General features: G+C 38.1%; 2 protein-coding genes across 2 annotated transcripts; one reads left to right on the plus strand and one right to left on the minus strand.

Moving 5' to 3' along the window:
• Window positions 1–210: 210 nt before the first annotated feature.
• josd2 (Josephin domain containing 2) lies at window positions 211–8,047 on the minus strand. Its single transcript, XM_084385729.1, has 5 exons — window positions 7,836–8,047; window positions 7,581–7,709; window positions 5,778–5,903; window positions 5,499–5,693; window positions 211–831 (listed from the first exon to the last, which is right to left on the minus strand). Exons 2-5 carry the CDS (start codon window positions 7,700–7,702, stop codon window positions 720–722), a joined length of 555 nt encoding a protein of 184 aa, XP_084241855.1. The 5' UTR covers window positions 7,703–7,709; window positions 7,836–8,047; the 3' UTR covers window positions 211–719.
• Window positions 8,048–8,885: 838 nt separating this feature from the next.
• On the plus strand, window positions 8,886–14,183 carry ube2s (ubiquitin-conjugating enzyme E2S). Its single transcript, XM_084435568.1, has 4 exons — window positions 8,886–9,713; window positions 10,477–10,624; window positions 10,715–10,905; window positions 12,679–14,183. The coding sequence occupies exons 1-4, from the start codon at window positions 9,711–9,713 to the stop codon at window positions 13,021–13,023; spliced, it is 687 nt and encodes a 228-aa protein (XP_084291694.1). The 5' UTR covers window positions 8,886–9,710; the 3' UTR covers window positions 13,024–14,183.
• The last annotated feature ends 741 nt before the right edge of the window (window positions 14,184–14,924 follow it).

Below are 14,924 nucleotides of genomic sequence, written 5' to 3' on the forward strand. Positions count from 1 at the left end.
ACAAAAGCAACAGTGTTTGTAGCCGTAATGACGATTTCAAACAGCTCTTCCATTTTGCTACACTACCACAAGCACTGCATGAGCAAAAACAGTCCAAGTAGAAATTCAATCAAATTCAAATAAATAACACAAATCAAATGTATTCAGTCTCCCTCCATTTGGTGGTTTTCACTGAGTCGATGTAAATGAGGCAGTTTGCAATCAAGCTCGAAAGAGTAAAGGACGTGAGATAGAGCTACAATCTCTTATCTCCCTTGTTTATGCATAGTAAGATGTACACTGATGTCTAAAAGGCAATGAATAATACATACTTGAACACTAGAGTACCCTTTCTGTGCATAGTTGTAACAAAGACACACACACATTTTTGATCTACTTCAGCAGTGGAGTGCATAGATAAAGATAAAGAGAGAGATGGTAGTTCCTGAGAGAAAGAGAAAGAGAGTGAGAAAGAGAAGAGTGACTGGCACAGATATAGTAGCGTCTCCCCACAAGCACACAGCCAGTGTGACTTCAGATAAAAGGCTCCTTCATATGAGAAAACATGTCCCTTTAAACACTAGATCATTCTCTCAGACTTCCCTTAGTGTGTGAGTGTCTGTGAATGAATCTGCCATCTTCCTGTAGTGTCGCTCTCTCCATAAAGCTTTTCGGCGCTCCAGTGTTTCTCTTCCACGATTACGCCGCATTGAGAGAGAGAGAGAGAATGTTCGGTTGAATCACTTCCTGGTGTCATCTGGTTTCAGCCACGTCCCATCGTCGTCTACTTCCTTTTGAACGACAAGCAGCATCTCTGCAACATCCTGAGAAAGCTGTTCAATGAGAAATGACCTGGGAGGAAGAAGAATGAAGATCAAGATTTATTGGGATTCATTTGCTAATAATTGCATACAAGTGTCTGTACATTTCTAATAATAATAACATCCATAAACTTATTTTATTTTGGACGAACATTTTATGGTCCTACGCCTTCCACAGACGATATATATATACACATATAAATACATTTAGACCATTATTGCTATCAGGATGTGAAGAGTGTTTCAACCAGCATAACAAAGAAATGTTTCTGGAACAAATCACCCACCCTGCCTTTCATTGCCCTTTCTATGTGATAGTGCCCCGCCTTTTGAGTCATTTCGTTTTTGTTTTGAGTCATAGTTTTTGTTTTATTTGAATATTTCTAAATACTTTTAATTTATTTTTTATTACGGTTTTAGTTTTCAGTCTTATGCCAGTTCCTCAACTTAAACGTATTTCAGTTAGTTCCCAAGGCAACGTTTCCAAGTTTTTCATCTAATATTTATATTTTCATTTCAGCTTTCTTTCAATTAACAAAAATGTTTTCAATAGTTTTAGATAACGATAACAACAATACAAGGTTACTCCTAAACTTACTGCTTGTTGTGGGTTTTATTGAAGGTTAGAAGGTTCGTAAGTAAAATAGACAGTGTAACAGAATCAAATCGAACTGAATCAGTATCGAATCAAGAGCTTGTGAATCAGAATCGAATCTGGAAATGTGTGTTGAGATGTAACCCTTGAACTTGTCAAGTTCAATGGTTACTCTTTTGGCGTAAATCGATGCATAAGGCCGTCTGCCGGAAGCTAGTTATTTTAGTCCATAAAGTTTTAAATATGCATATTTTTCTTACACGAACGCATCGCTTCACTTCAGAAGGCCTTTATTAACCCCTGGAGACGCGTTGAGCACTTTAATAATGAATAGATGCGCTTTGATGGACTTCCAAAGACATACAGCCATTCACTGCCATTATCAAGCTTGGAAGAGCCAGGACATTTTTTAATATAACTCCGATTGTATTCGTCTGAAAGAAGACAGGGTTCCTGCAGGTTTCAGTTAGTCAAATTTAAGACCTTTTTAAGACATTTTAAGACCATAAAGATTGAAATTTAAGACCATTGCCAAAAAAATATTCAAATCAAAGAATTCATTTTATTTCAATGAATTCAGTAATTGAAAAAGCATTAACTTAATTTACAGATAAAGCAATCACATTAGTAACCTTCCAGACCCAACAACGCGTGTCAGAGAAAAGAACAGAATCAGATATAATTTTTTTATAGAAAATTGTACTTTGCATATTATAGGCCTACTGTAAAAAACACATAATTAGTTGATTTTAGTTGATCATAGTTGATCATAACTAGAGATGAAATGGCATGAACATTTCATTTAATTATTATAGTGCCAAAAATTACCACTGTTATCACAGAATCCTGTTCAAAAAGTACTAATACTACACAATGAAATCAATTCACCAAGTTTTATGTCAAAAACAGCAAATAACAAATAAAATTAGCATCAATACACACTAACATAAACATTAAAATAATACGATTAAAAATGATAGCCAGATTTTAAAAGTGTCTTGCAACATGTTATATACTAACATGTACAAGTTCAAATAAAGTTGACAAAAAAAGTTTTTTATAAAAAGATAAACCTCACATATTTCAGACTTTAATTTATCATTTTTGCCTCATTCTTTTTATAAAAAATGATTTACTGACATTTACAATACAGTTTAGCTTATCTTTGATTTTTAATAGTAAAATTCGGTCCGATTTTCCCGTGGCGTATGTCGTTGCTATGCAACCACTGCGCTCTCCACAATGACAAAAAGGTTTTAGTGGCTATTGGATTTCCACCGCCGAAAAACACTTGCTGTAGCTCTGTTACAAGATTTATTTACGGACAAGAGAAAAACACCCGTAGTGTTTGGGTGCACCCGCATCCTTCATGTCTTTTTTCATGTTGCTGCGCCTGGAAAAAAACGAGCGCGTAGCTTCAATTATAAGCGCGCCTACATTTGAATGCACTTGAGCGCGAAAAAGACGCGATATGGGAACTGCCTCTTGGCGAGCGACTTCGATACTTTTTTGCTACTTTGTAATAACTTTCTGCGGCCAGCGTTTCCGGAAATGAACGAGGGTAAAATCTTTTTTAAGACCTGACTAAATGAAATTTAAGACCGCGGATGAAAATCTGGCTGTTTTTAAGACATTTTTAGGCCTTAAATTTAAAGTTCAGAATTTAAGACTTTTTAAGACCCTGCGGGAACCCTGGAAGAATGTCATATACACCTAGGATGGCTTCAGGGTGAGTAAATCATGGGCTAATTTTCATTTTTAGGTTAACTATCCCTTTAATATGGTTATGTTCACACCAGGTTCACACACAGAGTGACAACTGTTTTCTATAATTAAAAAAAGTAACACCTGTACATTTTCAGGATTCTCGGAAAACCCGTGCTGTGTGAACGGAACCGCACTGGGCAACTAGTTGTCTGTCACGTCATACAGTGCGAGAAAGCTGCTCTGCATTGCACAAACGTGTGTCTACCGTGTGTTGCAGGTTTTTGTGTGTGGTTCCACTTCCGGTAACTTAAAGGGATGGAGATATGAGCTGTGTGTAAGGCTTGCTTCGATAGTCAGTGTAAAACGGTGTTCAGCCGCAACACCGGTTACATCACTTGCCCACAGCGGCACCGTCCCCACCATTGTTTTGATTTTGTATAGTAATAAAAATAATTTAGTTCAGTTAGAGAACAGACAGTACAATTAAAGGGTTAGTTCACCCAAAAATGAAAATTCTGTCAGTAATTACTCACCCTCTTGTTGTTCCAACCCCGTAAGACCTTCGTTCATCTTCAGAACACAAATTAAGATATTTTTGATGAAATCTGAGAGCTGGCTCACTCCTCCATAGACTTCAAGGTGACCGAAACTTGCTGGCCCAGAAAATGTATTAAAGAGATCGTTAATATAGTCCAAGTGACTACAGTGGCTCAATCTTAAGTATATCAAGCGACGAGAATACGTTTTGTGCGCAAAAACAACAAAAATAACGACTTTATTCCACTATTCATTTCCTTCTCTCTGGGCCTCGAGTTGGTTCACGTAGTGTTTTTGCGCAGCGCGTCTGTGTTACACGTCACCACGTAGGCTCACTATTGGCCGACGCTGGTCATGTGTGTGATGCGTCTGACGTACAACACAGACGCGCTGCGCAAAAATACTACGTGAACTAACTCGAGGCCCAGATAGAAGGAAATGAATAGTGGAATAAAGTCGTTATTTTTGTATGTTTTTGCGCACAAAAAGTATTCTCGTCGCTTGATATACTTAAGATTGAGCCACTGGAGTCACTTGGACTATATTAACGATCTCTTTAATACATTTACATTTTCTGGGCCAGCAAGTTATAGTGTAGAAGCCTATGGAGGAGTGATCCAGCTCTCAGATTTCATCAAAAATATCTTAATTTGTGTTCCGAAGATGAACGAAGGTCTTACGGGGTTGGAACAACATGAGGGTGAGTAATTACTGACAGAATTTTCATTTTTGGGTGAACTAACCCTTTAAAAACTGAACCCGTCTGCTCAATGCAGCGTGTGCCGATTCTGCCGAATGAGAGTCACAGCACAGATCAGCAGCAGGAGTCAGATCTCACTTATCAAGTGACAAGAGTGAGGCGAGCTGACCGACAAGACGATGGCGGAAGATTTGATTTCAAAGCGAAATGTAAAAGTGTCTATTTAGCAATATTTTAGATTTAAACCCAATGCTAATTGGGAACCTGCAAAGGGTTAGTTGTGTTTTTCTAGTTTTTGTGTTTTTCTTTGAACCCACCATTCAAGCAATTGCTGGCCCCGAAAAGCTGCTAATTCAAAATGGATTGCCCCGCATGGACATTCATAACGGTGCGCGTCCACTTTTCAGTTAATTGGAAATGCTCGCTCTGCTCCGCGCCAGCACACCGTTATGAATGCCCATGTGGCTGTGCGCATTTTACTTTCGCCTTCGAATGGTGGGCACCATAAGCGATTTAACAATCTAAAAAAACTGACATTGTGAACATAGCTTTAGATGATGCGATCACCACGATAAATACAAGGGTAAATGGAGTCCGAGAGACCATATGATCTGGTTTGACTGTATGTCTGTTGTGTCCTGTGATATTTCCATGGACCTGCCATTATAATCCTGCTCTTTTTCTTATTAAATTACCTTATTATAATTGTGTCTGGGTAACAGTACACTGATTATCAGTGATATCTGGAAATACATGGGTCTTTTTTACTCAGTTTACATTGTGTACACTCCTGGTAGCTGTAAAAACATGCGCTAATGTTTTCATGCAGAAATGTATCAATAAGTTCAGTCGTGGCCTAATGGTTAGAGAGTCAAGACTGGTAACCCGAAGGATGCGGGTTCGATTCTCAATACTGGCAGGAAATTACTTACGTGCCCTTGAGAAAGGCACCTAACCCCCGGGCGCTCCTCCAGGTGTGTGTGTGTTCATTACTCACTATTCTTATTGTGTGTGCACTAACTTGGATGGGTTAAATGCAGAGGACAAATTCCGAATATGGGTTGCCATACTTGGCCTTCACATGTCACTGTCACTTTCACTTTTTATTAAGTAGTTTCGAAGTTGTAGAAAAAGAACTAATTCTGAGTAAAAGTCTCACCTGAGTTCGGTTTCTCCACCTATACAGGCAGGCCCCTTTAATTTAGAGTCTAGGTTATAGAACTGCCCGTTGACGTCCCGTACTGCCAGCCAGTGTCTGCGTCTCAGTGGGAGAGACACAAATCCCAGTGACACCCTTGATGGGACATTCAAAATGAAGCCTTCAATTTTGTCCAGGCACAAATTCTGTATTGACCTATAGTGTGTGACAGAAATGGAGAAAAGTGAATGCACCTTTCATGATTATCATGAAGCTCATGATTAACAAAGTCACACTCACTTGCGTTTGTCCCACCAAACTGCAGCGAGCCCCCGACTCTGCAAAGCTGCCATGATGACATTGACGTCATAGTTTCCTGTGCCCAAAACTGAGCGGTGTGGGTTCATCACACATTGTGGGGCAAGCCTGCAAGAAACAAATCAGACAACTTCGACTTTGAGAAGATAGCACAAGACTGAGAAGAGACAACGGAAATAGCAACGGAAGTTGCAATTTTCTTCCCTATTGTGACGTATACGTATTCTGACGTCTGATTGCATTATTATTGCAGTTTCTAAATTGTTATATGTTTGGCAACCATTCTTTTAACCCTAATTGATGGAGTGTGTAGCTTTTCATTTCTTAAAGGGGTCATATAATGCCATTTTTGTACAAGCTAATATGATTCTTTAGGGTCTAAATTAAAAGTTTGTAATATACTTTAATTAAAAATTCTCATTAGTATTGTAAGAAACACTAATTTTTACCTGGTCAAAAACAGCTCTGTTTTCAGCACGCCGTTTAAGTGCAAGTGTCTTTAAATGATAATGAGCTTTGCTCACCCCGCCCCTCTGTTCTGTGGGCGTTTTGTCTCAACATTTGAACCGGAGTCGGAAAACAGGACGTTTCTGAATGGTTGGTTAACGTAATGTCACTTTGATCTATCTTTGTGTGTACTGGCAGGGTAGAGTAGTGAGATACGAACACTATGTGTTTACTGATGTATACGTTAGTTCATTGACAGATTGATGTTACAGCTAATGGTCATGAAAAAAAATTTTCCGGTAAATGTAGGCTTGTCCGTGATGCGTAACGTTATCTATGCAGTGTTAGGTACAACTGTCAGGGCTGAAGCACTAAAATTTTACTGATCTGTTTAAAAAATAACCAGTCTGTGAGACTATGACAGTCATTAGGCACATAAACAACACATACTCAGACAGGAGCTAACTTAATACCTTTTTCAATGTTCTCGTTTAAAGCAGTCTGGTGAAATGATTCGCGCAAACATGAAAGCATTGACGTTGATAGTGGGGAATATTCCCTTCGAAAACCAAACTCAGCCACTGCGTCCTCAGCGGTTCGGATTTAGGAACATCAAAATGACTGCTGTGTTCGTTATTGCACCCAAGAACAGAACACCACAATCGCTTAGACGCCATTCTGCTCCAGCATATCAACAATGGCGGACTATGATGACAGCTTGCTCACGAGCGAGGGCGGGTCTGTGTTGAAACGCTGCTGTCAATCAACAATCGTGGGAGGGGCGTCCGACGTCACAAGGTCGAACGGCTTGATTTGAAACAGGGGAAAACATATAACATTCAGGAGATAAAAAAAAAACACTGGATGGATTTTTATCATTTTATGATGGTTGTGTACAGGCACTGCCAACACACATTTCAGTACAACCAACTTGTAAAAGTGATTATATGATCACTTTAAACAACCATGTAGGACGACAGATCATGGCCATATTCCAGCAACTTTTTTTTAATTCGAGTGAAGTGGCTTCTCGAACATGAAAAACTGTAAGACAGCCTTGACTTTCTCCATCAGGAATTGATTGTTTTTGATTGTTTGATTGATTGTTTGCTATTGCTGTGATTTCATGTGATTGACAGGATGTCCCACACTCGCGCCAGTAAACACGTCATCGGAGAAGTGAAGTCATTGCAAGGGGAAGTTATTTTTAATTTAAGATTTATATTTATATATATAAATTGTGTTATTTTTATAATAAATACTGCAATAGTACATTAAAAATAAGAACGGTAAATGTTGATATCCTGGTGACTGTATAATGTGAAGCGCGCCGCTCACCGCTTGCAGATGTCATCTGCTGTCTCCTTGGTGAAAACTCTCTCCTGAAGCACGTTGTTCAAGGCATGGATGGCGCACAGCTCCAGTCTCTGTTTCTCATGAAACACCTCGCCTTCGCTCATACTCGCCCTGCCATTACAAGTACAGTAAGCCCGTCGATTAACATATAAACACGCCCAAGAAAGAACACATTATGTAGTCTCGTTCACGCGAGCTGACAGCACATGACTGAATACAACATCATCATAACCATACCTTCTGGAAGACAGAATCCGCAGTGCAATGATTTATCCACAGTAAAACTATTACCACCGAGACGAAACTAATCTTTATTGTTCCATTAAACCTCCCCTGTTGATAACTACACCAAAAAAATCTCTGACAGGAGGACGCTATCGATTGTTGTCCGTGAGGATCGGCCGGAAGTTGTGTTGTTGTTGAGTTGAGGGAACGCCCCGTGAGGTCATGTGAGCTCCACAGTGGGGCGCTGTTATTATATACTGTATAAATACTGCTATATAAATAAAAATCCTCTTTTGCCTAAGCGAAATGATTTATTTTTTTAAATACAAATGGGATAGAATAAGGAAATGCATTGAGGAAGATCTATATAGTAAAATATAGTATATAAAATAAAATGGTCTGGCTCCAAAGCATTTTTTTTTTACTATTTTATACATGTAAACAATACTGTAATTGTGCATTGTATACATGTTAAAAATCTGTTTGTTATTAAATATACTATTAATAGATAAATTATGCAGAACCTTTTAAATGATAGTCTACAGCGGTGCCTTTATTTTTTATTTGTATTTTATTTTGCTGTATAATTTAAACTATTTATATTTTGTAAAATGTTGTGCCTTATATGTTGTAAACAATCTACAAAGTTTTTTTACGACTAAAAAATACAACACTCAAATTAGCGCAAACAACGAAGCGATTGCTCTCTAGCGGCCGTTAAGTAGTACTACAAACATTTGTATTGTCTGAATGTTTTGTGGGTTCTTCTCAGTCACTAATAATTTATTAGCAGGCTTGATTAAATCAGTAATAATGATGATCTAAATGACTGATTAATGGGGTAAAACACTAGTTTTAACTATTTTTTTAGTGCCATTGGGCAAGAGAAATGCTAACTGCTAATGTAAATGATCAATATTAAGCATGTAACTTAAAAAACTGTCAATCGTTTATATAAATAGCTTTTACAATCAGTTTTACATTAGGTTTTACATTTACTTTTTTGGGTGGATTTTACCGAAGTACTATCGCGTTCGAATCTAATTATGTGAATCACAACACACTACAAGAGATGGCTCATTATAGCAGGTTAGACTTACAAATAATTTAGGTTAAACAACATTTCAGCAGAGTGACACTACACGCTAAAGTCTTTCATTGGATCATCAATCGAAACAACATGTGTCCCTGCCTTTGGGAGGGCACGAGTTATTCAAACGCACCTATTACCAAAGAGCATTTTTCGCATTCTCAACTTTCTCTGGTCCGTGAGGTCTCCAAGGGCTGCTACGTCAACGCAACAAAAGCTTCTGATTGGTTGGATGAATTTGATCGTTGAGCACATGCAGTCTTTCTCGCATTCTGATTGGTTAAACCTCTTTCGAACTGCTTCTTAGACGAATTGTATTTTTGTTCCTGTGTCAAAGACTGCTAGCTGGTAACAGGCTACAGTAGCCGTCTGTGACAGTTAGCCATCGAACAAATCAACTTTATCAGAGACGAAACTGACAACACATTGGACTTTAAAACCTTTACATGGCAGATTTCTTATGAGGACAACATCGGATAGCAGTTTCACAAGGGAAAGCTCTGAAGAATAGCCAGACATCTACATTACTTAGCAAGCCCACCGTTAGCTTAGCCTGGTTTGATAGCTACACTAGCAAGCCGACCGACATTATAGTGAAATTTAGATTTAGCGCATTTGCATACTCTTTAACCGTCTTAATATATTTCGCAATCTTGATTGGTTGCAACTTTTAGATTCGTTATAAGTGGTTTCCGTATATCTAGTTCTAGATCACCAGATCAGTCTAGTCGCTGGTTTGGTAGCAGTTTCCTAAGCTTTCTCATTTGAGGCTATCAGAAAACCCCACACAACTGGAAATGGTACGTTTAAACTGTGCGCCGACGAGTGATGCTTTCAACTGTTTGGTTAATATAAGAAAAAAAAATTCTGTTTATTTTCACTACTTTTTAGCAGTTTATCTTGTTCATTAGCAGACGTTACAAGCTTAAACATAATGTACAACTGAAACTTGATTTTGCATACATGGTTGATTTGAATTTCTTGAAGATTGTTTACTTTTATTTATACTATTATCACTGTCTTGAGTTACCAGAACAGATTTCACTGTACTGATGTCAGGCTATCTGTTGCTAGCTAAATTTCACTGATCGTGTGCCATTCATTTTCAGCGAGTTATTTTTACGGTTTGTGCTATGAAATGTACCACAAATTAGACATTTTGTCATTTACTCACCTTCATGATGTTCCAAACATGTATGAGTTTCTTCTTCCTTTTGAACACAAAAGAAGATATTTTAAAGAACGCTGTGAACCAAACAGTTGACGGTAGCCATTGGCTTCCATAGTATTTTTTTATTCTTACAATGGGTGCTGTAAACTGTCTGGTAACCAACATTCTTCAAAATATCATCTTTTGTGTTCAACAGAAATAAGAAACACTTACAGGTTTGGAACAACTTGAGGGTGAATAAGCAATGACAATTTTCATTTTTGGGTGAACTATCCCTTTAAGCCGTTTTTTTCTTCATGTCATGAACGTGCGTTGCTTTACCGGCAAATGTCGATTTGTAGCAACTAATGCTGTAATTGTTTGTGAGCTGTTCTTTTGTTTTTTCCTTGTAGAATTCAAACGTTGAGAACTTGCCGCCTCAAGTGTTGAGACTCGTGTATAAAGAGGTTTCCGCCTTGGCAGCAGACCCTCCGGAGGGGATCAAAATCTACCCCAGTGAAGAGGATATCACAGAACTGCACACTGCCATTGAGGGACCAGGTGAGAAGTGCAGTTTATAAGAGGTTGTTTCTCGTTTTTATAAGGTCCTTGGCTTCCATTTAAACTTTGTTTTCCCCTTTTACACAACAGAAGGAACTCCCTATGCAGGAGGGGTGTTTAGGATGCGTTTGGTCCTTGGGAAGGATTTTCCTGCTGCACCTCCCAGAGGCTATTTCCTCACAAAGATTTTTCATCCTAATGTTGGGCACAAGGGTGAGATCTGTGTCAATGTACTGAAGAGAGACTGGAAGGCAGAGCTGGGCCTGAGACATGTATTGCTAGTAAGTGCCGTTTGACTCTTTTTGTAAAGGGACACTGTCCCTTTAAACCTAGACTAAACTGCTAAAAAAAAAAGCCCTAAATATAACCAAGGATTGTTTATTTCTTTTTACCTCTCTAACATCTTGGCAATACCAATTAAATGATTACTTTCTGAAATGTATCATCTCTGAAGCTCTGCCACATTATTCAATTTTGTGTCTCAATTTCCTGATTATTTACTCACCCCAATGCCACCCAAGATGTTAATGTCTCTCTTTCTTCAGTGGAAAATAAATTTAGTATTTTGAGGAAAACATTTCAGGATTTTTCTCCGCACAATGGACTTCAATGGCAACCAGAATGTTGAAGTTCAAATCAATGCCGCTTCAAATGGCTCTGCACAATCCCAGTCGAGAAATAAGGGTCTTATCTAGAGAAACGATTGGTCATTTTCAAAAAATGAATAAAATTGTATATACTTTAACCACAATTGTTAGTCTTGTGCTGGTCTGCGACGTGCCACGTATTACGTCATCACGTTGGAAAGGTCGATATAAGAAGAAAATAATAATAATAAATTAAAACAAAGATGTTGGACGATTTTGAAGTTGGAAGAGAAAATGAGATGACATTTTTCGCCCTTCCCTACCTTTTTGAACCGGAGTACACAGACAAATAACTTGGGTCGATGACGTGACTCGTGACCTTTCCAAAGTGATGACGCAATGCGTGGCGCATCGCAGACCAGCACAAGACGAACAATTGTGGTTAAAAAGTATATACATGTTTATTTTATTTTTTAGAAAATGACCGATCGTTTCGCTAGATAAGACCCCATTCCTCAGCTGGGATCGTGCAGAGCCCTTTGAAGCGCTTGAAACTGCATTGATTTGAACTGGTTGCCATTGAAGTCCACTGTGTGTAGAAAAATCCTGAAATGTTTTCTTTTCCACTGAAGAAAGAAAGACATGGACATCTTGGATGGCACTGGGGTGAGTAAATTATCAGGAAATTTTCATTTTGAGGTGAACTAATCCTTTAAAGGGATAGTTTACCCAAAAATAAAAGTTTTGTCATTTACTCCTCAAGTTTTTCCAAACTCATACGATTTTCTTTCTTCAGTTGAACACAAGATATTTTAAAGTATGTCGATAACCAGACAGTTGACGGTAGCCATTGACTTCCATAGTATTTATTTTCCTACTATGGAAGTCAGTGGCTATTGTCAACTGTCTGGTTATCAACATTCTTTAAAATATCATCTTTTGTGTTCAACAGGAGGAAAATTAGGATCACATAATTTTTCCTTTTAATGTTATGCTCTCCACAACTGCATTTATTTGATCAACAAAACAGTAATTTTATTCTGGTCTTCAGTGTCACATGATCCTTCAGAAATGATTTTAATGTGCTGATTTGGGGCTCAAGAAACAAGCAAAATAGCAATCATTTAAATAGTGCTATTTAGTTCTAGCAGACATCCCATTGTGTTTATAAAATCCTTTATGTATTTGGACATAGAATCTTCCTTTCAGTTCGGTTTGCTTGACACTGTTGTAACAGACTTGAATGTCATGGTCAGTGTAAATATATAAAAAGAGTACTGATATTTCAAGAGTAGCTGTATTGTATAACTGACCACAATTTCAGCCAAGGCTAGATGTGGCCATGGAAACAGGAATTTTGTCGTCATCATCGGATCTTCGTAATATTGAGAAATTTTCAACTTCTTAATGTAGGACCTGCATATATGTATTATGCATCTCCCCTCTAATTCTCCGTTTCTGTCACAGACCATCAAGTGCCTTCTAATCCATCCTAACCCAGAGTCGGCTCTGAACGAAGAGGCTGGGAGGTTACTTTTGGAGGACTATAAGGAGTATGCATCCCGTGCTCACCTTCTAACAGAGATCCACGCTATGGGAGGCACTTCAGGGGCCCCTCAGGAGCCCGCTGATGGACCCCAACCTAAGAAACATGCAGGAGACCCAAACAAACGTGTAGCCGGGGCTGGTTTGGCTACACTGGCTGCTGGCGTCAACAACTCAAACGGCAGCTCCAGCGGCACAAGTAGTAGCAATACTAATATAGTTGCAAAGAAGAAAACAGATAAAAAACGAGCTCTGAGGCGGCTATAAAAGAGAATGAAAATGTGTTTTTTGTGTACATATAAATATTGAAGTGTGCAGACCCCCTTTTCACCTCCTTAAACTGTTATACCGTTTTAGGATAGCACATTAATTTTCTCATGCTCCTACCAGATCACTCCTCTCGTTTTTGTTCGGATGTCTCTTTTCAACTTACTCTCAGGACTTGAACTGTCCTTGTGGCAATTATCTCTGTTTCACTGACAAAAAGGGTTTTTCATCTGTCTGTCAAATGTTTTACAATTGTTCAGAATATGAAAAAAGTAGTAAAAGTTTTTGGACAAATTAATTTGTGGCCTCTAGCATTATGTAATGACCATCAGCAGGATTTTGATGTAATGAGTATAGATAGCGGGTTGTGACGGGACAGCTACTGTAATTCTGTCCTATTGCATTTGGGTTGAACCCATTAAGTTGCAGATGAGGTTTTTTCAGGGGTTTAATGAAAAATAGTACATTGCACAGGATATGATCGTTTTGTTTGTGATGAAAGATGCAAGATCAGGAATAACAGAGAGGGGGTTCAAAATTGTGGTCTGAATATTATTCATGAAAAATCTGTTTTTAATGTGTTTTTTTTGTGAGTGCATATTTGTGTGGTATTATTTTTTTTATTTGTTTCCAGTTTTTACTCAATTTGTCTGTTCTTTTATATTTTATAGGTCACTTTTAAAAAGGCCTTTTTCCGTTTTTAAGTGAAAGGCTGATTTTACCCGACACTGATGCTTGAGAGAGAATTCTTAAAGCCTTTATGCCAGCTGAGGTAGAGCAATGGGGCAAATAGTTAATCATGAAATGAGCCAGAAGTGGTGTTCAATCTGTCTCATCTTTGAAATAGATTTGTTTAGTTATACTTGTTGTCAATAAGAACATTTACCAGCTGTTATATGACCACAGCTGCATTTACCTCTGGCTCTACTGGTCTCTCAATCAAAAGGCTGAGGCTGTTAAGGAATCTTCTCTGGTAGTCTGTTGTTGCCCATTGTTACACTTTATGGGGCCTTCGGTTCCAAAAGATCCTCTCTAACATATAAACTTTGGGCAGGATGTTGCTGAAACAGTTTGCCAGTGTTTGTGGATAAACAATGGGGCATTTTGTGGCCATTTAAGTTATTTAAATTAATAAGAAATAAAAGAATTTTAGGGAGCAATTTGGTTCATTCTTTCATTTGGCAAAAAAAAAAATATATATTTATATTCTTGTGTGTGCATGTTGAACAATTGAAACTTGAGAAAATTTGAATATCAGGAGTTATCTTTGGCATTGTGTGTTGGAAAATGTTTGCAGGATGTTTTCAGAAATCAATTTATAATGTAAGTGTTTTTGCAGAATTGCACTTTAATTCCATATCACTCACTGTAAAAAGTGATCAGTTGACATAACTTAAAAAAATTGAGGAAACACGTTGCTTTAAAATTAAGTAAATAAACTTATTAAAACTTTTAATTAAGGCAACGGGTTTCCTCACTTTTTTCAAGTTGTCAACTGATCACTTTTTACAGTGTTGGCATCTTTCCATTCAGGCTGCTCACCTAGCACAACGTTTGCTTTTGAAGCACTGTATATTGATGGAGACGTTCAAAAACAAGATATTAGTGTATTTCGCCCCTTGAAACATTTTATGCCATACTCAGGTCCCCCCCATATCCAGAGAGCGCATTGCGGGCTGTAATTTGTGCGGGTTATGAACGGATGGTCGGGTCTCGTCGCAGGTTGCCTGAGCGGCCCACCCACCTGTATAGGAATAGCTAAGTGCACACCGGCTAATTGCAGTCTGTAGGAAGGAAAGCCGATGAGGGGGAAGTTATGACTTTGAATAACATATATACAATAATCGAAAAAATTCAAATAGTTGTATTTATTTATAATTTTGTTTAATTATTTATTTAAA

This window comes from Rutilus rutilus (genome assembly GCF_951802725.1).
Source record: "Rutilus rutilus genome assembly, chromosome: 17".
NCBI lineage: Eukaryota > Metazoa > Chordata > Actinopteri > Cypriniformes > Leuciscidae > Rutilus > Rutilus rutilus.